The 19,543-nt window shown below is 45.6% G+C and overlaps 3 protein-coding genes across 6 annotated transcripts in view; 2 read left to right on the top strand and 1 right to left on the bottom strand.

Annotated features, from left to right (window-relative positions):
• ep300b (EP300 lysine acetyltransferase b) overlaps positions 1 to 9,408 on the top strand; it is a 34,890-nt gene extending 25,482 nt beyond the window's left edge. For all 4 annotated transcript variants that reach the window (XM_084678403.1, XM_084678401.1, XM_084678402.1 and 1 more), the window contains exons 29-30: positions 2,405 to 2,686; positions 4,882 to 9,408. In XM_084678403.1, the coding sequence (XP_084534529.1) occupies positions 2,405 to 2,686; positions 4,882 to 8,055 (3,456 nt within the window). In that variant the 3' untranslated portion in view covers positions 8,056 to 9,408. The remainder of the gene's footprint in view (positions 1 to 2,404; positions 2,687 to 4,881) is intronic.
• Positions 9,409 to 11,960: 2,552 nt separating this feature from the next.
• On the bottom strand, positions 11,961 to 16,311 carry cbx7a (chromobox homolog 7a). The gene is made up of 6 exons (XM_084678633.1): positions 16,001 to 16,311; positions 14,817 to 14,860; positions 14,616 to 14,681; positions 14,238 to 14,304; positions 13,724 to 14,018; positions 11,961 to 13,604 (listed from the first exon to the last, which is right to left on the bottom strand). Exons 1-6 carry the CDS (start codon positions 16,067 to 16,069, stop codon positions 12,922 to 12,924), a joined length of 1,224 nt encoding a protein of 407 aa, XP_084534759.1. The 5' UTR covers positions 16,070 to 16,311; the 3' UTR covers positions 11,961 to 12,921.
• A 2,352-nt stretch (positions 16,312 to 18,663) lies between these two features.
• Positions 18,664 to 19,543, top strand: part of desi1a (desumoylating isopeptidase 1a) — a 6,264-nt gene continuing 5,384 nt past the window's right edge. Inside the window, exon 1 of the mRNA XM_084676524.1 lies at positions 18,664 to 19,426. Coding sequence (XP_084532650.1) covers positions 19,336 to 19,426 — 91 coding nt within the window. The 5' untranslated portion in view covers positions 18,664 to 19,335. The remainder of the gene's footprint in view (positions 19,427 to 19,543) is intronic.

The following is a 19,543-nucleotide window of genomic DNA, read 5'->3' as shown; positions in this document are numbered from 1 at the left end:
AAACTTCCAAACGTCTTTCTTTGTAATTCCCGTGGAAGTACAGCACGCAGCTAAACTAGTGTCTGAGATCTACACTAAGCCTGAGATTAGGGTGTGACAAAGGTACAGACCAGGGCCAAAAAAAGTGGAGCCACCTTTGTGACGTTACAAAGGTTTTTTTGGAAACATACCATTTTACAGCGGTAGTTTCAAATTGTGAGATTTGCATAGGAAAGAGGTGTCAATGGACTTTGAGGTTCACTGTAAGTGTATTTTACCCACTGAACTGTCGTTATTCAACTATGACAATTAAACTCGGTTTTTCAGTCAATAACCTCTTTAATGTTCTGTTGTTGTCATAAGTTGGCTCCAGCCTTAGATATTGTAGGTGACTGTTACTGTCAACAAATTAGTTGTTCAGTAACCTATTTAAGTTTTTTGCTTTGGTATTGAAAATTGTGTTGAGTACTGTGAAATTTCACTGGTATTAGCATCAACTACAAAAATGTTACCGGTACTGTGACAACACTATAACACACACACACACTTCTGTACACTAGGGCTACAACAAACGATTTATTTGATAATCAACTAATTTAACGATTATTAGAACGATTAATAGACCAATCAAGACTGTGTCATTCACTGTTTACTCAACTGTATTAACTAGTAACCAATGCCGCACTCTGCCTAATATATCCTTTTGTATGTCACATGAGATGTTTTATTTTGGGATAAACTATACATTCCGTAAGTCTTAACATTTCCTCTCTCTCATCCTTTCTAATGTTACGATATAAAAAACTGTCGCGACTCCTTATGCTAAATCGCTTTCATTTATGCAAACCAAAGTATCACTTTACTGCAATAATGTTTATTTTTTGTAGTTTTTTTCTTATTTCCATTCACTAATAAAAAGATTTAACACGAAGTGCGTTCCAGTTGTAGCTACTCGAAAGTGTTATTAAAATGGTCGCACACACACTACTGTCTACCGCTGTCTGTGGACATGTTGCTACGGTGTTAGTAGCAGGAAAATAGTAGAGTACACATACAGCTAGCCCATTTCAGAGTTTTTTTTTTATCTCCTGGTGTCGCTAACAGCAGCTATCCCGGCTAGTTGTGTCCTCTCGTGCCGAGATGTTTCTACATGCACGTTGTGCTCCCACAAAATGCAAATTCCACCCTGCATGTATTACACACAACAGCATTTATTGTTTGACATTTTGGAAAACACTATGCTAGTTCAGCTTTGTTTGCGCTCTGACATTCTCATAAGCACCGTGTCATCTCGTCTATTATTGGATTGCATACGGGAGCATTACCGTCTAGCGCTACAGCAGTGCACTGATCAAATCGCATTATTGTTGGCCCTTGAAATAGGTTGAATTAAATCAAAACGACTTAAATAAACAATCTTTTACTGAAAATATAATTTAGCCCTAACTGTACACACACTCATACTCTCCTATACACACTCACTCTGTCCTGTACACACAATAAGGTTGTCGTTGTACCAAAACTTTAGTAGTCCGTACCAATACCAGTACAATTTCACAGTACTCAATACCAAAGCAAAAAACTAAAACAGGTTACTGAACAATTCATGTCTGTAGCCTACCTATGACAACAAAACATGAATACAATCAAAATGCATGTAGGCCTAAAACGTGTATGGACTGAGTGTAGACATTAAGCAAACTCTGCAGATCATTTGTATAGCAAAAAAATTGAAAATCTTAAACATAATTTGTAAGAAGTAGAAAGAGTGGATTCAACTTGCTTCATTGGGCTCTTCAAATTCCTTTTTGGTGATCCAAAATAATTCCATGGTCATCTGCCTCACACCCAAAGTATTCTATACCTGGATCTTTCCATTTATCTTGTCGTCAAGTTTTAGTGCAGCCCCCGCAGCATCAGCTGCTTGTCACCATGCCGGCATTTTATGCTTGTCCAGTGTTGCCAATTTAGCGACTTTTCGCATTCCCTAGCAACAAAAAAGTTTCTTCCGGTGATTAGCGACCAAACTAGCGACTTTGAGCGTCTTTTCAGATTGGCACCAGTGAATTCGGGTGAGATTTGTTTGGCAATACTACTTTAAAAAGTTCCCAACTCTGCATCGGTACCGGGTAGATTCGGTACTACTGTAACTTCAGAATACCTGCTATTGTACCTTTTTGTTTGAGTAGCGATTTGGTACACACACTCTCCTGTACACACACTCAAACTCCTGTCCACACTCTATCTTCTGAACACATACACACTCTCCTACACACACACATTTCTGGACGTGGAGCATCCCTGTTAAGTGTATTGTTGTAACAGTAAAACCTTTCTTATGACTCGTAGCAATTAGTACAGTGTACACACACAAAAGCCGCTGGCATCATCCCCATCTCTCATCTTCTCGTATTTTCTTCTGCAGGTGTTCTTTGTGATCCGCCTTATCGCTGCCCCCACGGCAAACTCCCTGCCCCCCATCACGGACCCCGACCCCCTGATGGCGTGCGACCTGATGGATGGGCGTGACGCCTTCCTGACGCTGGCGCGGGACAAGCACCTGGAGTTCAGCTCGCTGCGCAGGGCTAAGTGGAGCTCCATGTGCATGCTGGTAGAGCTGCACAACCAGAGCCAGGACCGCTTTGTCTACACCTGCAACGAATGCAAGCACCACGTGGAGACACGCTTCCACTGCACCGTCTGCGAGGTGAGGAGGGGGGGATAGACAGAGGAGGGATAAGGTTGGGAGAGGGAGATGGAGAGGGGAATGATGGATGGGGGTTGATAGATGACGGAGGATGGATGAAGGAGGGAGGGAGGGAGGGGAAGATGAGGAAGCGAGGATGGATATGGGAGGGAGGGAGGGATGATGGAGTTGGGGTTAGGGGGGGATTTAGTTCCATGAGATTGAGAAGAAATGAAAGAAATATAAAAATGAAGATAGTATTACATAGTTTGGCTTAGTAAACAGACCCTCCAGGAATTAGCGATGTTGCGATTGCACCAATTCACGCAAATTCAATAATTTCCCCGCAAATGCAGCTTAAAGTTGCAATTTTAACCAATCACTGCAATTTTTACTTTGACCAATCATCGTTGTCTCCCACAACTCTCTCCAGTAGGGGTTAAATCCTAACCAGACCCTCGTACATTTCATTTGTACAGAGGGTCTGGGATCTCTCGATTGACAAACGTTAACTTCCTTGAAGGCGGGTCCTCTGTTGAAGTTTAAAACTATTGGATCCGCCCAGAGCCACTCTGATTTGCCATAACCAATCGCAACCGTTTGCCTTAGCCAACTCCTTCACCACTACTGTAATGGAGCTAGCTGCCGTAGCTTGAAAATCAAACTTCCCGAACCCCGTGGGGAGGAGGGCCACAACATCATGGCCACCAACAAAACTCCGGAACGTACTTGCTCCAGCTTTAACTTATATTCGGCAGCGTTACCACAACCGCAGAATAGTTTCACTCGCATCTTTCTCCGCCGCCATTACTGAACTACTCAAACAAGTGCACGACATTAACGTCATTGTTCTCAGCCACTCCCTCTGTTCGCTGATTGGACCTACAAAAAATTGGTTTCTGGAAACCGACTTCAGAGCCTAGCTCCCAGACCTAGTACAGAAGCAAAATCCAAATTGAGCGGAAGTACGTAGGAGGGCAGAGCCAGGCTAGTTAAATCCAGGGTTGCACCTGAACGCGTACTGTATTACTGCCTGATGAACGACGCATTCATTATGGTGTCTGTGAACTCTTTTATTCTTTTTCATTTTGTTCAATAAGGTGCCAGATTTCTAGAGACTTCCAGGCGAAAAACACACCGTTAACAGTCTTGTATCCGGGGTTGCCCAACCAGTCAATCCCTGCATGTGCTTTCTTCTACTGTCTATGCCTGGCAAGCGTGAGAGCGCCGAAGTTGTGTAGAGGCCGAGATCGGTATTGCAGACAGATAGAGATTTCAATCTTTTTTGTTAAAAAAGGGAGATTCCTCCCTTCAATGTGAATGTAAATCCTGGTTGGATATGGATTACAAATTGGATATGATGAAAATTGGCATGTTGGTAAGATTACTTAGGGGACAATTTCTCAATGGTTTTATTAGGGTGACCAGATTTGAGTTTGTGAAAAAGAGGACACTTCGTCGCGTCAAATTGGGGGGGGGGGGGGGGGGGGTAGTGCTGGTCGTGTATTGCATGCTGCACTATCTGATTAAAATGACAGTTCTCTCTACAGTCAGTGCTTGCGCAAGAAGGTGGAACGTAAGGGAGATACCCTTTCCAAAACTTGTAAGGGCGTAATAGTTTGTGAAAGACCCAGAGAAACATAAATATCCGACGAGGCAAAATCACGCACAATTTTGGAATCCGTGCCGGACACATTCTTTAGGTCTCGGAGACGACCTGTCCGGGTAAAAGAGGACGTCTGGTCACCCTAGTTTTATTATTTAATCAATGTTTGTTAATTACTTATTTTTCAACCAATGACTCAATTAAAATTACAAAGAAATTCGCAACTTTTTATTGCAACTTTCATTTGCTCCCGCAATTTTATTGCAACAAACACCTAAAAAACACAGCAACTTTCATCGTAACCCTTTTGGAAAAGCTCCCGCAAAATCTGGAATTTTTGCCCGCAACTATCACAAAAAAGGCCAGCGAAATCAGGAATTTTGTCGCAACTATCACAAAAAAGGCCTGCGAAATCAGGAAATTTGTCGCAACTATCACAAAAAAGGCCTGCGAAATCCTGGGGGGACTGAGTAAAGCATTAGACGTTGGATCGTTCTATTTTAATGGTATGAGTATGAGATTTGATCTATGTTCAGGAATAAGGGCATATGGTTGAACTCCCCATTCACAGATAATATACATAAATACTGACTCCTCCCTCCTTCCCCAGGACTATGACCTCTGTGGCACCTGCTACAACACCAAGGGCCACGAGCACAAGATGGAGAAACTGGGTCTGGGTCTGGACGACGAGAGCAACAGCCAGGCCGCCGCTGCCACCCAGAGCCCCGGAGACTCGCGCCGCCTCAGCATCCAGCGCTGCATCCAGTCCTTGGTCCACGCCTGCCAGTGTCGCAACGCCAACTGCTCGCTGCCGTCCTGCCAGAAGATGAAGCGTGTGGTGCAGCACACCAAGGGCTGCAAGCGCAAGACCAACGGAGGCTGCCCCATCTGCAAGCAGCTGATCGCCCTGTGTTGCTACCACGCCAAGCACTGCCAGGAGAACAAGTGCCCCGTGCCCTTCTGCCTCAACATCAAGCACAAGCTGAGGCAGCAGCAGCTGCAGCACCGCCTCCAGCAGGCCCAGATGCTGAGGAGGAGGATGGCCAGCATGCAGAGGGTAGGCCAGCCAGCCGGGGGAGGAGGCCCTGTGGGAGGCCTGCCCTCCCCAGGGAACAACGGCACCACAGCCCCAAGCACCCCCACCTCGGTGGGGACCCAGCCCCCGACGCCCCAGACCCCTACGCAGCCCAGCAGTCTACCTCCAGGCCCACAGCCAGGGATGGGCCCCAGCCCCGGGGCCGGGCCTCAACAAGGACAGCTTCAGCAGGGACAGCAGGGTGGAGGCATGCCCCCCCAGCACCACATGCACCACCAGTTCCAGCAGCAGATGCAACAGGGCGGAGGGGGCATGATGAGCTCTCCTCAGCAGCAGCAGCAACAGCAGCAGATGATTCCCCAGGTCCAACAGCAGCAGAACCAGAACCAGGGCCCCAACCCTCAGCAGCTTCAGCACCCCAACAACCTGCCCCCTTATGCCAACAGACCCCCAGGGTCCTCTCCTCTCCACCCCCAGTCCCAGGGCAAGCCTGGGCTGGGCCCAGCCACCCCTCCGCAGCAGCAGCCCCAGGCCACCCAGCAGCAGCCTACCCCAGGCCAGGTCTCCATGCCTGGGCAACCCCAGCAACAGCAGCCCCAGTCCGGCCCACCTCCGGCAGCCGTGGAGATCGCCATGAAGATCCAACAGGTGGCAGACGCCCAGAGGAAGATGGCACTGCAGAGGCAGGCGGCCCAGGCTGCGGGTATGATGCCCCAGCACCCCCACCACCAACAGCCCCAGGGGCAGATGGGCATGGCTCACCCCGGGGCAGTGGGTATGGTAGGTGCCCAGGGCCTGCCCCCCCAGGCCCAGGCTGCAGCAGTGGCGGCCAGGGCTCACATGGAGCAGCAGCAGCAACAGCAGCAGCAGGGGCCTCCAGGGATGATGGTGGGGCCTGGCCCCATGCAGCAGCAGCCCCAGCAGGCTAATCCCCAGGCTGGGCTGCCCCCCCAGGCCCAGGTCCAGCTTCAGCAACAGAGGGTAGGGGGCCCTCCTCTCCAGAACCCCCAGCAGCAGTGGGCCGGACAGGGCATGCCGCCCCAGCAGAGGCAGGCCATGATGAACCAGATGGGACATCCAGGCATGGTGGCTGCCCAGCAGCAGCAGCAACAACAACAACAACAAATGCAGCAGCAGCAGCAGCAACAACAACAACAGCAAGTCCAGGGGCGTAATGCGCTTATAGGGATGGTGCAGCAGGCTGGAGGGGGTGTCCCGGGGGGTGCAGCAGTGGTGCCCGGGGGTGGTAACCTACCCCAAGCGGCCCTCCAGGAGCTCCTACGGACCCTGCGCTCCCCCAGCTCACCTCTCCAGCAGCAGCAGGTCCTCAACATCCTGCGCTCCAACCCCCAGCTCATGGCTGCCTTCATCAAGCAGAGGGCCTCCAAGTACAAGGGGGCCCAGGGAGGGCCAGGGGCCCCTGGAGGGCCTGGACCAGCAGGGTTACCCGGGGCCAACGTCATGGGTGGCCAGCAGGTGAATGTCAACGCTGTAGGTGGCCAGCCTGGAATGGGTCACATGGGTCAGGGGGTGAATGTCAACATGCCCTCCATGGCTCAGTTACAGCAGGTCCAGCAACAGCAGTTACAGCAGCAACAACAGCAACAGTTGCAGCAGCAGCAGCAACAACAACAGCAGCAGCAGCAACAACAACAACAGCAGCAGCAACAACAACAACAGCGGCCAATGCTGGCTGGTTTGCAGCAGGTTGCAGCTCTACAGCAGCAGCAGCAGCAAGCAGGAAACATGCCGGGACAAGGCCCTCAGATGGCCAACATCAACCCCAAGTTCAGAGAGTTACTGATGAGACGGCACCTACAACAACAACAACAACAACAGCAGCAACAACAACAACAACAGATGGGGAACCATGCCCAGTTCCAACAGCCCCAGCCCCCTCAGGGCCAGGGCTACATGGGCCAGCCTGGGATGCAGCCACCCCAACAGGGTCAGGGCCCTCCTGGAGGCCCCCCTCCTCCCCAGGTGGCTGGAGGTCAGCCTGGCCAGCAGCAGCAGGGTTACCCAGGGACGGTATCCCAGCAGCAGGCTGCCGCGCTCCAGCAGAGGCTCCAGCACCAGCACCACCTCCAGATGCAGCAGCAGCAGCAGAATGCCATGGCAGGCCTCCAGGCGGGTGACGGGGGGCCCGGTGGCGGTGTAGGAGGCCCCCAGCAGCAGCCGCAGCCCCCCCAGGGAGGCCCCCAGCCACCGTCCTCCCAGGCCCTTCTCCAGCAGGCTATTCACCAGAGGCTGCTCCAGCAGCAGCACCTGGGAGGGGGCTCCCCAGCCCAGCACAGTAACCCTATGAGCCCACAGCAGCAGATGGCCCAGTCGCCCCACCCCCATCTCCAGGGTCAGGCTCTGGGCGCAGGCTCCCTCAGCAACCAGGTCCGCTCCCCACAACCCTCCCCGCGGCCCCAGTCTCAGCCCCCGCACTCCAGCCCGTCCCCCCGCATGCAGCCCCAGCCTTCCCCCCACCACATCTCTCCTCAAACCCAGACGGGCTCTCCGCACCCGGGCCACCTCAACCAGCACCACCCTGGGATGGTGGTCCCACAACAACAACAACAACAACAGCAGCAGCAAGCGGCCCAGCAGCAGCAGAACTCTATGGACCAGTTTGGGTCGGAGCAGAACGCCATGCTGTCCCAGCTTAGTGGGATGGGTGGCATTCATGGACCCGGGGGGGCTGATATGCTGTCTGGAAACAGCCAGGACCTTAACCACACCTTAGACATCATGTAGGGTGTCAGAGACTCGCCTCCTGCTTTGCAGAACTGCACTCGCCTAGGACAGTGTTAGCCTTTTTTTATACTTTTAATGTTATTATTTAATGTTTTCAATAAAGATACATTGAACTGAACTTCCTATGGGAGATGCAACAATAAATCAACAAGTCAATGAATGAATTAAAATAAATGAATGGTAAGTTATTGCTGTTAATATATTTTTTTGCCAATTGTGTACAAAGAGGGGGATGGTCTCTTTCCCCTAAAGAATACAACAGGTGATATTTTTGGGGTTTGGAGGACTATGGGAGTATTTGCCTTTTTTTAAGAAATGTTTTTAAGATTTTAAAAGTGACTAAGAATTAAAGAGCAAATGATTGAATGCAATTGACTTTTTTTAATTGTATTTTTTTTCTCCATTCAGTCTGTCTTATCAGTTTTGCAGAGTGAAGTGGATAATATTATTATTGTTATAATTATGAATCCAAACATCATGCATATCTTCCTTTAAATGTTTGGGTTTTGCTTGACTTTATTTATTTTCTTTTTTTTTTTTTTTTCATTGGGACGGTTTGTTGGTTGGTATATACCCTGAGACTGCTACAATTCACATAGAAATATATTTTTGTTATTGGATGTTAAAATCGGGGGGAGTGGTTATTTCATTTCACATGCTATGTCATAGGTTGGGCCTATCCAACCTGGAATAAATGTCAGTGTTTTGGGGTTGCGGGTGTTGCTGTCGGCGTCAGGGAGTGGGGCCAATGGATACAGGCCTGCTACCATGGAAATGCCCCATCATTGGACATTTTTACTGGAAGGGACATTTCTTACAAACAAGCCCCCTCTTGAATGTGTGTGCACTCCTTCCTTTTAAAGACACTTGTTGAGTACTGGAGGTGGGAGGTGCATACCTGTGTGCCTGTAATGAGAAGAGAACACGGGGTGGGCGTGGAGGAGAGTCCACCAGTGTTGTGGTAGGATGTTTCTGCTCTGGGAACGGATCCTACATGACTGTACTGCACAGACCTGAGGTGGGGGAGGGACTGGAGACATCCCCGCCCCCTGTCTCACCCCCTCCATGCTGCTCCTCTCTCTGGACTTGAACCCACCCTCCCCTTCCCTCACCCCAGCTTAAGAGCTCCGAATGCACTGGTCCCGCTGCAACCCCCGTCGCTCTCCTCCAGCCCCCCCCCCCACCCCACCCGTGGGTGAATCGCTGTCACTCCTCCCCAGACAACCCCACCTTCTCAATTTATCTTTCTGCTCAGAACTTTGGGAGTTTAATTTAATATTTTTTACTGTACAAAGAATACACAAACTGTGGACTCGAATACTGTTTTTTATAATAAAATGAAAATGACAAATATATGATGTACGCCGAGTGGGTGTTTATCTTACAATGACTCAGTTGTGTCTGTCTGTGGAACAACTGAGCGGTGGCTTTGTAATGCAGTGTTTGGAAAATTCACTTCACATACACATGCCAAGTCTTACTGCTAGGACAAAGGGCTAAGCAGAGCAGTACTCTGCAGGGGTACATGGTGTTCCTATCCCTAAGTGAAACATGACCCCTAGTGGTCAAATTGGGTGGCACAATGGTGGTATATTACGTAAACAATAAATAAATAAAAAATCACCTGTGCAAAAGGATTATATTACAGTTTTTCTCCATTGCTTTGGCTCATTTCACGAAACAGAAATGACATTCTCAAAACCACACGTGCAAACCGCTGGGCACTTGTTCACAACAGATTGGAATTTTTCATTCATTTAATCAAATTGCAATTGTATTAGCACCTCCTTGTAAATGACAAGTGCAATTGCCTACAGTTTGCACACATTTCAAATGATTTAGCACATCTTTGAAATGGTTAGGTATAATTGCCTTCAATTAGGCCAACTATCAATTGAAAACATCTTGCTGGTCTAAACTGACTGTTGTTTCTCAGTCAAGTGGTTGTTCTCTGCAAAACATATTGGCATAATATCCTTGTGTACATCATCACCTGCACAATAGTTCACTCCACTGTCAAAATCTTTCAGGCACACAATACCATGAAAACATCATGGTATATACTGTAATATGGATCTCTTGGATCATCTGCTTACAGTCATTGTCAGGTGTAACTAGAACTTTACAAAACAAGGGGACACATCCTATCACCAATCACACAGTAAGTTTAGTTAGCTGACAGGAGCAATGCAGCAGTATAAATGCTTCCATCAAATATATAGACTTGCCCAGGCCAGCTCGGGGGAAACATCACTGTTTGTGCTGCCATATCAGAGAATGGTGTAGTCACCCACATTCCCAGTCTTGGCCCATACAATACCCAGACACTCCTGGTGTCCTTGGACCGCCTGCACTCCGATCTTATCCCTCTACATGAGAAGGGTTTGGTAGGGCCTCACTTGCTTACATTTGTCGAGGATGAGCAGGAGAGTGAGGACGACAACTAGTGAAACTCCAGCTTTGCTTTACTTTCTTACTGTATGTGTTTCCTTCTTGCCATGAAATGCACCCTCTTCAACTCTGTCTAGGAAGGGGTCACATGCCTGAAAAGTACCGTGGTTACTCCTACTAGTCCCTTCAGTGTACAAAAGGAATCATTTGATGCTGGGATATACAGAACAGACAATAGAGGAGGTGCATTTCATGCCTGGCTTACTGTAATGCACCCCCTGCTAACTCTGACTAGGAAAGTGTCACTTACCTGAAACTTACTGTAGTTACTCATACTACAAGTGTAGGTTATACATAATGTTAGTTTTGATGTGCTTATTGTATGACAGTATATTGTACTGTACACATTTCCTGTTACAGTAACCATAATGTATGGCAATTACAATTTTGATGGCAGTGTAAATGCGATATGTGATGTGAAACCTTGTAGGCTACTTTTGAATTATTGTAATCTTTTTTCTGTTTGATACACATTTACATTTTACATGTATTCATTTAGCTTTTATCCAAAGCGACTTCCAAGAGAGAGCTTTACAAAAGTGCTTAGGTCAATGATCCTAAACAACGAGATAACATTGTGGTTAGCCAAAACATGAAGCATACATTACAGTATTGTTGCTTGCTTTTCTACAGGTACACTCTTGCACTTTTGAGGTTCATGTTGTTTAGTTGTAACTTGTTTGGCTACATGCTGTTATGGTTCTTCTCTTTGGCACTTACTGTATTTGGGTTTTTCACAATGTATGCTTCATGTTTTGGTTACCCGAAATGTTTGGGGCTATCGCGTTGTTATGATCAGTGACCTATGCACTCTTGTAAAGCTCTCTTGGAAGTTGCTTTGGATAAAAGAATCTGCTAAATGAATTAATGTAAATGTAGATTGAGACACATTGTATTCTGGAAAGAAAACATCTACTACAGGAACTGTAGCACAGTGCACATAAGGGATATTTCTAAGGTTCACTGCCATACTGACAATACATCTAAACATTTTGACCTGCAGTGTTTACACAATGCCAAAGGGACTTTTCATTTTGGGGGCACTGATTATTTGGATGAGAAAAGGATTTAGTTTTGACTGATAAGTTGTCTGTTTTAGGAAAGAGATGACCCTTTGCAGGTGTTCCATGGTGTTTTGCTGAACCATCTGGGTTATTTTGGCCAATGGATTTAAAGTTTTGAGAATGTTCTCTTTTTTGAGTTAAGCCAAAGCAATCGAGAAGGAACTTTTCATTTAGGGGGCACTGACTATTTATATGAGAAAATGATTTGGTTTTGAAGCATGAGTTAACTGTTTTGGGTAAGATATTACCTTTTGAAGGTAATCTATGTAGTTGTGCTGAACCATATAGGCTATTTTGCAAACTGCACGTGGAGCTTTGAGAATGTAATTTCTGTTTCAAGAATTGAGCCAAAGCAATGGAGAAAAACTGTAAGTATGTCTTGGCAACAAGAAGGTTGAAGTGTGTCTTTATTGGAAATACAGTCAAAAAAGGAAGGTTTTTGTTATAGAGAAAAGTTTGACAAGTCATGACAAGACTCATTCTGACACGTGACGTAATTTAAATTAGCATATACAGTACATGTGACATGCGATAAAGACCTACGACTTAAGTTCATCTATCCTAGTTTTTACGGTTCCTACGGTGTAGCATAGTAGTCAACTGATCTCCTTTAATGCACAAAGGCTTCATGACAAAAATGAACTATCAATTTGGTAATACAAAAATAGAACCAGGTATCATTTTATCCTTAATAAAAGACAGAACAGCAACACAACACCCTTGTATTTATATAGCGCATCAAATTTCCTTGAAATGCTCATCTGCTTCTATGCCTTCAGGTAACATTGACCACCTTGTATTCCTTCGTAATGAAAATAAACTTTCAAAGATATAACAGGGTATTTTGTCAGTGGCAGGGGGTGCACAAATGACTATAGAATAGATGAAAAGTCAGGACTTTAGAAAAACATTTTCTTAAAAAAGGGAGTGACTGAAACAAGCCCCCGAACACATTTGAAATTAGCAGGTTAGCTATATTCTTAACATTACAACAGACTAGGGAAGTAGAAGTTATCATTTGGAAGTAGTAATAGATGACATTCTGGAGTCAGTTGCTGCACTTTCCCTAATCCAGTCTTTCTAATACTTGAAGCTACTCTCCTGAAAACCTAACCACAAGTCAAATTTACCACCCATTTTTTCCAAAGGGAAATATTCTTCATTCAACATATAGGAAGTAGTATGCATTTCATATCTAAGCTTTGTAAACAACTTTTTTTTAAATTATATTACGCTTATATACTACATGATTATATACATGGCAATTAATGAACGGTAAATTCAACATTAGTTACATTTCAGCTATAACCATTCCACCACCCCCCTCCTTCCTTTCTCTTCCCTCATTTTCTCAGACCTCCATCCCACAGCTTTTGAAGAACCCTTCTGCTGTCAGGGCCTCTTTGAAGGTCACAGTCAGAGAGTTGATAGTCACATTGGTCACAAGCACTTTACCTGGTTGCCCTGAGGCTGAGGCACTACTGTCCAGGATTTCTGTCTTCTCCAACTGGTCTACCTGTTTGGTGAGATCCTCCCTGACCTCCACCACCCCGGGGCAGGTGTTTGGACCCTCGACCACTGTACCACAGGCTCCTTCTCCCTCTTCTCCCCCTGCTCCCACCTCCTCTACTGGAGTGTTACCCTGTCTTCCCTCCTCGCTCCCTAACTCTACTTCTGAGTTGCTTTCTGATACTTTCTCCTCCGAAATATCGTCCCCCACCTCCACCACGCTGTCTGAAGCGTTGCTCATAACAATGTATTCTGGCCCTTCCAGTACAGACATATAACTCTCGGATAGGTCAATAACTTCTTCCTGTCTGAGGTCGGAAGCCTCACCTTCTGACCTGTCAGTCACAATCACTTCCCTTGTCATCTTTTCTGAGGCTGAGCCCAGCAACAACTCCTTAGGGGAGCCACAGTACTCCACTCTGTCAATCATCTCCATGTCCCGGTTCTGTTCCTCCATGCTGCCTATCATGTCGTCCACCTCAACCTCCCGCTCCAGAACAGGAGGAGAACTGCACTCTGACTGCCCTGTAAAAACAAGGATACAGATATAGTGTGCTGAACAAAATTAACCAACAAGTGGACTAATCCTGAATAAGAACACTGACTAATGCTCAACTGACAGCCCACAATCGCTGATAACCAACCATACAGACTGTCATCATGTGTCTCTGTGGTGCATTCTGATTCCTGCCTCTCCTCGGTGCTTCCGCAGCCTTGTTCCACGGGGTTCTGTAAGGCAGTCTGCAGTTGGGGCGGGCTTCTGTCAGGCACCAGCTTGGACGCCCTCTGCCTGGTCTTGCGCTTCGCCAGGCGGCGGAGCATGCCCGCCCTCTCGCCCTGGTCCGGATCAGAGCTTACTGAGGAGCGGGTGAGGGAGAGCCGGAGGCGAGGGGGGGGTTTCTCCTTGTGCGAGCTGCGGAGATCCATGGCGTAGATGTTCTACAAGAGTGATACCGTATCCACAAGGTTAAATCTGCCCCGCTGGCCTCAGTCATACCGTGTGTGTCCCAGGACAACAAAGACAACTGTCATGTAACAACTTCTGAATGAGCTTTTGTTATTTACTGCTGTGTAATGTTATCAACACCACAGTCTCCTATACTGTATAATAGGCTATGGAAGAGTGTCTCTGGACAAGGACAAAGGTAGGTGTCATACCCTTAGGACCAGCCTTCGAGGTCTCAGGCCTTTCCTCCGGTACGCTAGAGCCCGGTCTTTCTCCTCCCTGGTAGACAGAAGAAAGAGAAAGAGAGGTAGAGAAAGAGAGAGAGTTAAAGAGAGAGTTAGAGTTAGTGACAAAGAGAGTTAGAGATAGAAAGAAAAAATTGGAAAAACAGTTAGAGAGTTAGAGAAAGAGTTGCAGAGAGAGTGTTAGAGAAAAAGAAAGAGAGTAGGATAGCAATGAAGGAAGTGTGAGAAAGAGGGTGTTTGAGGAGAGAGGGAGGATGACAGAGAAAGTAGAAGACGTTAGGCTCAAGCCGACAGGTCTCACTCTGGAAGTGTTATCACTATCAGCACACCTTCAGGATGACTTACTTCTCCTCATAGGCCAGAACCAGACGTGGGTCTAGAATGTTGTCTTCCGGCTCCCAAGTACTGTACCTATCAAACACATACCACATTGTGGATGTGAATACATCCACATTGTGTGCAAGGAGCTCTCAGATGTGAGACATATGACACATTCATGACTCATACACAGGTATTCATGAACAGATAATGGCGTCCCCCACTTACTTTGGTGACCATCCCTGCCACTTCAGTAGGTATTCCACGTTACCCTGAGACAGAGAGCAAACGACATCTCAAAGATAAACGCACTCTGGATTCTAGTACAATAAAAATGCCTAACTCAACGGGTGCAAAAAAAGAAATACTGTCTCTTTAATGGGCAAGTACGGTGAGGAGATCATTGGGAGAATGTTCTTTTCGAATGGAGATCGTGTAGGATGACGTCAATGACAAGGGGTCTCGGTTGCCTACAGCACTACCGTACTTGCGTGGTCGCACATGTGGTATAGGTTGGGTTTAATAATGTAGCAGCACGTCTACAACACTAGTGATGGAAATAGGTGGGGCCATGGTAACATGTAAACAACTGGTATTGCGCAACGCGCTGTGCAGCTAAGGTCTCATTTACGTCCACCTCCTACCATTATGTGCAACGCGCCTTGCTCTTTATCGAATGATGTTGCAACATCACATAGCCTACAAAAACCTATAATCATCCGAACTGTAAATACATTAGGATGAATAACAAAATACCACCACAAAAATTAAATTGGCCAAAGGGCATTTCATAGCCTAATGTTTTCCGAGATGTGCATGAATTCAACTTAACATTACGCAGCAGATTCGAATTCAACTTAACATTACGCAGCAGATTCGAATTCAACTTAACATTACGCAGCAGTTTCACGAATCCCCATTCATCTGTGTCCCCTTGATTCTCCCATTGGCGTAACCTACAAATAAACTGCGTAGCTTCCATACATTGGCAGCACGGATCGGCTATATGGCTGTAATCCCTACAGCGGAGGCGAATCGATATAGACAAACACACCCCCTTAACATTTTACTACAATAGCGTAAGTTGCTTTAAAACAAGCTTCCGCTGAAACAAGCTTTCCCTGAAAAATAAAGTCAGTCGATGTTCAAAAGGGCACTTCTCTTCCGTCCTTAAACATAGTCACACCATTAAAACAATGTCAAACAATTGCGTTATAGTTAATAGGGGCTATAGAATGTCCTTCTTACAAGATAAAATGTTAGGCAACAACATGTTCTCTTGCGTTAACTGATACAAAAACTGCGTAGGACTTTTGTTCAGTAGCCTACATAATGTATTTTTAAGACTAAGCAGCAGCACATTCTGCATATTGGAAACACTAACTATGGACAAACTTGGTAACATTTCTTACCTTTCTAACTCTCTTCTTGGTTATCGATTCAACTGCAAACACTTGTTCTCCTATGGATGACAGTTCCATCCCTCATACACTGAACTGGCAGCACGCAGTAGGACGCGAGTGTATGCACTGTTCTTTTCTCGTTTCCTAAGAAATAATAATTTCTTAAAAAACTTGCAGTAGCGACTGAACTAATCGAAATTTTCCATTTGAACCCGTTCTATGGTATTTGGGTTTTTCTTTCATCCTCAAATGCAGGTAATCTCCTACGCTGAGCGCTAAAACTGTGCTTCTTTCTGAGTTTTTAAAATCTGCGACACAACAACACTGACTAGCTCGTGCTTCGCTAGGGCGCGCCCCCTTTCCATTGCGATGCGCCGAGCCCCCAAGTTGCGTGCCCACGAGTCCGCGCACGCAAATGAGAGCAGAGCGCAAAGACTGAAATGGTGGGAAGGATGGGACAACAATAATATGGCCTACTTCTGAGACGTTTGCAAAGGTGCACCGCTGTTTTGATGTACCGCTCAAACATTCCGTTTCCTCAGTATTTAAACATATGCCTATTTATGGAAGCTAGATCAAAATATAGGCCACGACGTTTCGCCTAAAAAAGCATGTTGCTTTAAATTTCTCATATGTTTATTATCACAATTTTGACAATGGTGCGATGTCACAGCTGAGAAAGGTAGATATCTTTTCAGCCATCCTTTTTTATTTGAATCAACATTTAAGTCTGAAGCAAATAATTACATAACAGTTAAAAACACAGGAACGATTGCAATCTGCATTGGAAATGAAAGCCCTTTGCTCTTTGATTGGAAAATACCCACTCTCCCAACAGTGTATATTATTAGTTATTGGTATTACCTCAGCTAAATCATGCACAGCCTAAGGTGTAGAATGGCATAAAGAATGTTATTTTCTTCTAATATTTATTTACAATGTAGACAGCGATAGTGGAAAAACATCACATACAGCACACACAAAACAATGTCTCCCAGCAAAAACATGGAAAAAAAACCTTGTTGAATATAATGGATGGATGAAAGGATGGATGAAAGTACTACAGATAGATGGATGAATGAATACATTAATGAATAAATGGGTAGGTAGTAGGTAGATGTAATTGATGAATGAATCAATGGATGGATAGCTAGATGAATGAATGGAATGCATAGGCTAATAGATGGACGGTATATAGATATATACAGCTCATTCTACCTCTCCCTGCAATATCAATGTTCTCGAACAAACTTCCATCAAGCCGGCCACAGCCACAGTTCTCTGCACCTGGTAGTAGCCTACTTGCATCACCAACGGGCCCTGGGTGTCATGGTAACTGTTTCCAAGGTGATCAGTGAAATTATAGAGGAGTGTTGATTGTTGGAGGTCAGAGTGAAAACTGTTGCCTGGTCAATTCCTTTACATTCCCATCTTTAACCTGCTCAAGAGGTCTAAAGGGCAAACATACTTTTACATATAAAAACAAACAACGGTTTGTTTTTTAACAAGCTGTTGTTATAGTCAGTAGTGAAGTGAGGATGGCTGGAAAAGCAAACAAGCCAGAACACATACACCCACACGCATGACTCATGTATGACTCACGAGTGTGCCAGCGGCAGGCAGAGATAGTGAGAATGTTTTCAGAATCTAGCAGCACAAGCCTTCAAACGTAAAGGTTATCAACAGAACACTTAATAATCCTTCAAACCAATTATTTGTTTGTAAACATTTGGGATGGGCCCGCAACATGGTGGTAGAAAACTGGGAAAAGGTTGGCTATATAAGGGCTAGAGGATTACATGGATTGATAAAACACATCATAGGCTACTTAGATTTAAAAATACCAAAAAGATCAAGGAGGACAGCCTTTAAAAGAGAAAGCGATTCTCCATTGATCTGTCACATCAGAATGTTGATTTGGGTCACGTCTTGAAATTTGAGTGAGAATGTCACCCGGTAGACCGCATTGTCTTAGGCATGTGACACACTGGCTGCGATCTGCCGCGAAGCGCCTGGAAGCGCCTGGATGCGTCGCGAAGCGCCGAAGCGCGGCAACGCGCCTGGAAGCGCCTGGAAGCGCCTGGAAGCGCCTGGAAGCGCCTGGAAGCGCCTGATTTCAACCACCCGTATTATAATGTAAAACAAAATTCAGGTTGCTCAAACTCGAGCCTAAAAAATTCGATCTTAAAAATTCAACCATGCTCTGATAGGTCAGAAGTTGGTTCGATTGCATTCAGGCTCGATTGCTCTACCAGTCCTCGATATCCCGGATGTTAAAAATCAGATTTTTTTAAGCTCGAAAATTTAGGGGTCGAATTTTTTAGGCTCTAATTTTTTAGGCTCTAATTTTTTCAGCACGAAAATTTTCGGATCGAATTTGATAGGGTCGAGTTTTTTATAGGCTAGTTGAATTTTTAAGATTGATTTTTTTGGTTCGAATTTCAGCAACCTGAATTTTATTTTACATAGAAATATATTCAGATGAGACTTCAGTGTTGTTTAAATTTCAATATTAAGTTGTTGATGCCTTTTAAATTTCAAAACATTAAGGCACTGATTTGCTTCCATACGCGAAGCGCCTGCAGCCCAGCTGACTTGAAGCAGCCAATGACATTCTCAGCTTCAAGTCAGCCGGGCATGAAGTCGAACACACCTATTCACTTTCGGATTCTCTGTCCACGCCATGTAATTAACAAGACACATTCAAGCATTGATTCAGTTGCAAGTTCTATCATACTTTGATCTTAACACAAAGCAATTATCTCCCAGTATACGAGGATGGTGGGTGAATGTATGAATGTATTAGAAATCACACGGTCATATGGTCACTCATTTGATATATTTATTTAGATTTTGTAACAGATCTCTTTCAGACAAAACAAAGCCAAGGACTTGACCTGACAACATGAATTACGTTTGTTTTAATAGCATTGTTTGGTTCTTTCAGGAGAAAACACAACGACCATCTTGTTTAGAACGTTCAGCATGTTCGATGTTCGATTCTAGCTAATTATCAAGAACTAGAATGGTTATCGTCAATGTGTCCCGAAGGAGGCGCCAAAGCACCTTGTTTTAGCTAACAGCTAGCTAGCTAGCTTTTACTAGCTTCTTGCAATAGGTAGAAGAGACCACTGTCGCTAGGAATGTGTTTGAATCGTCGGCCTTTAAGAGCTATACGTCTAACGCCGATTTAGGCAACCTTAAAATAATTTCGCAGTTATTTTCGTTTTACATTACACTGACTACGGAAAAGCAAAACCAGCAGGTCTGCAGCTGTCAGTTCAGGACAAAAGGGCTGCAAGACACTACTACTACCGGCGAATAAACTGATCGTGTTTACCGTGATGGATAAAAATGGCATGAAGTACAGTGTACAACTGTATATATACGACCTGTCAAGAGGAATGGCCCGTAGTCTCAGCCCCATAATGTTGGGTAAGCATGCCTGTCTGGAAACATGATCTAATCGGTATAGCTACAGTAGTAGTCAGCTAGTGTCGAAGGGAACCTAATTGTGGTGCTGTCAAGCGTACCAGACAGTGGGCCATAGTT

This window comes from Hypomesus nipponensis, chromosome 17 (assembly GCF_054491055.1).
Source record: "Hypomesus nipponensis isolate SF chromosome 17, ASM5449105v1, whole genome shotgun sequence".
In the NCBI taxonomy this organism is placed as follows: Eukaryota; Metazoa; Chordata; class Actinopteri; order Osmeriformes; family Osmeridae; genus Hypomesus; species Hypomesus nipponensis.
The sequence above is the reverse complement of the archived record's forward strand: the minus strand, read 5'-3'. Positions and strand labels throughout refer to the sequence as shown.

Bases quoted from the DNA above. Each gene is read 5' to 3' on its own strand.
- cbx7a (XM_084678633.1), bottom strand. From the start codon at position 16,069: ATGGAACTGTCATCCATAGGAGAACAAGTGTTTGCAGTTGAATCGATA. The intron at 14,861-16,000 runs GTAAGAAATGTT...TCTCTGTCTCAG, and splicing joins CCAAGAAGAGAGTTAGAAAG to GGTAACGTGGAATACCTACT. The intron at 14,682-14,816 runs GTAAGTGGGGGA...TGTGTTTGATAG, and splicing joins TGGCAGGGATGGTCACCAAA to GTACAGTACTTGGGAGCCGG.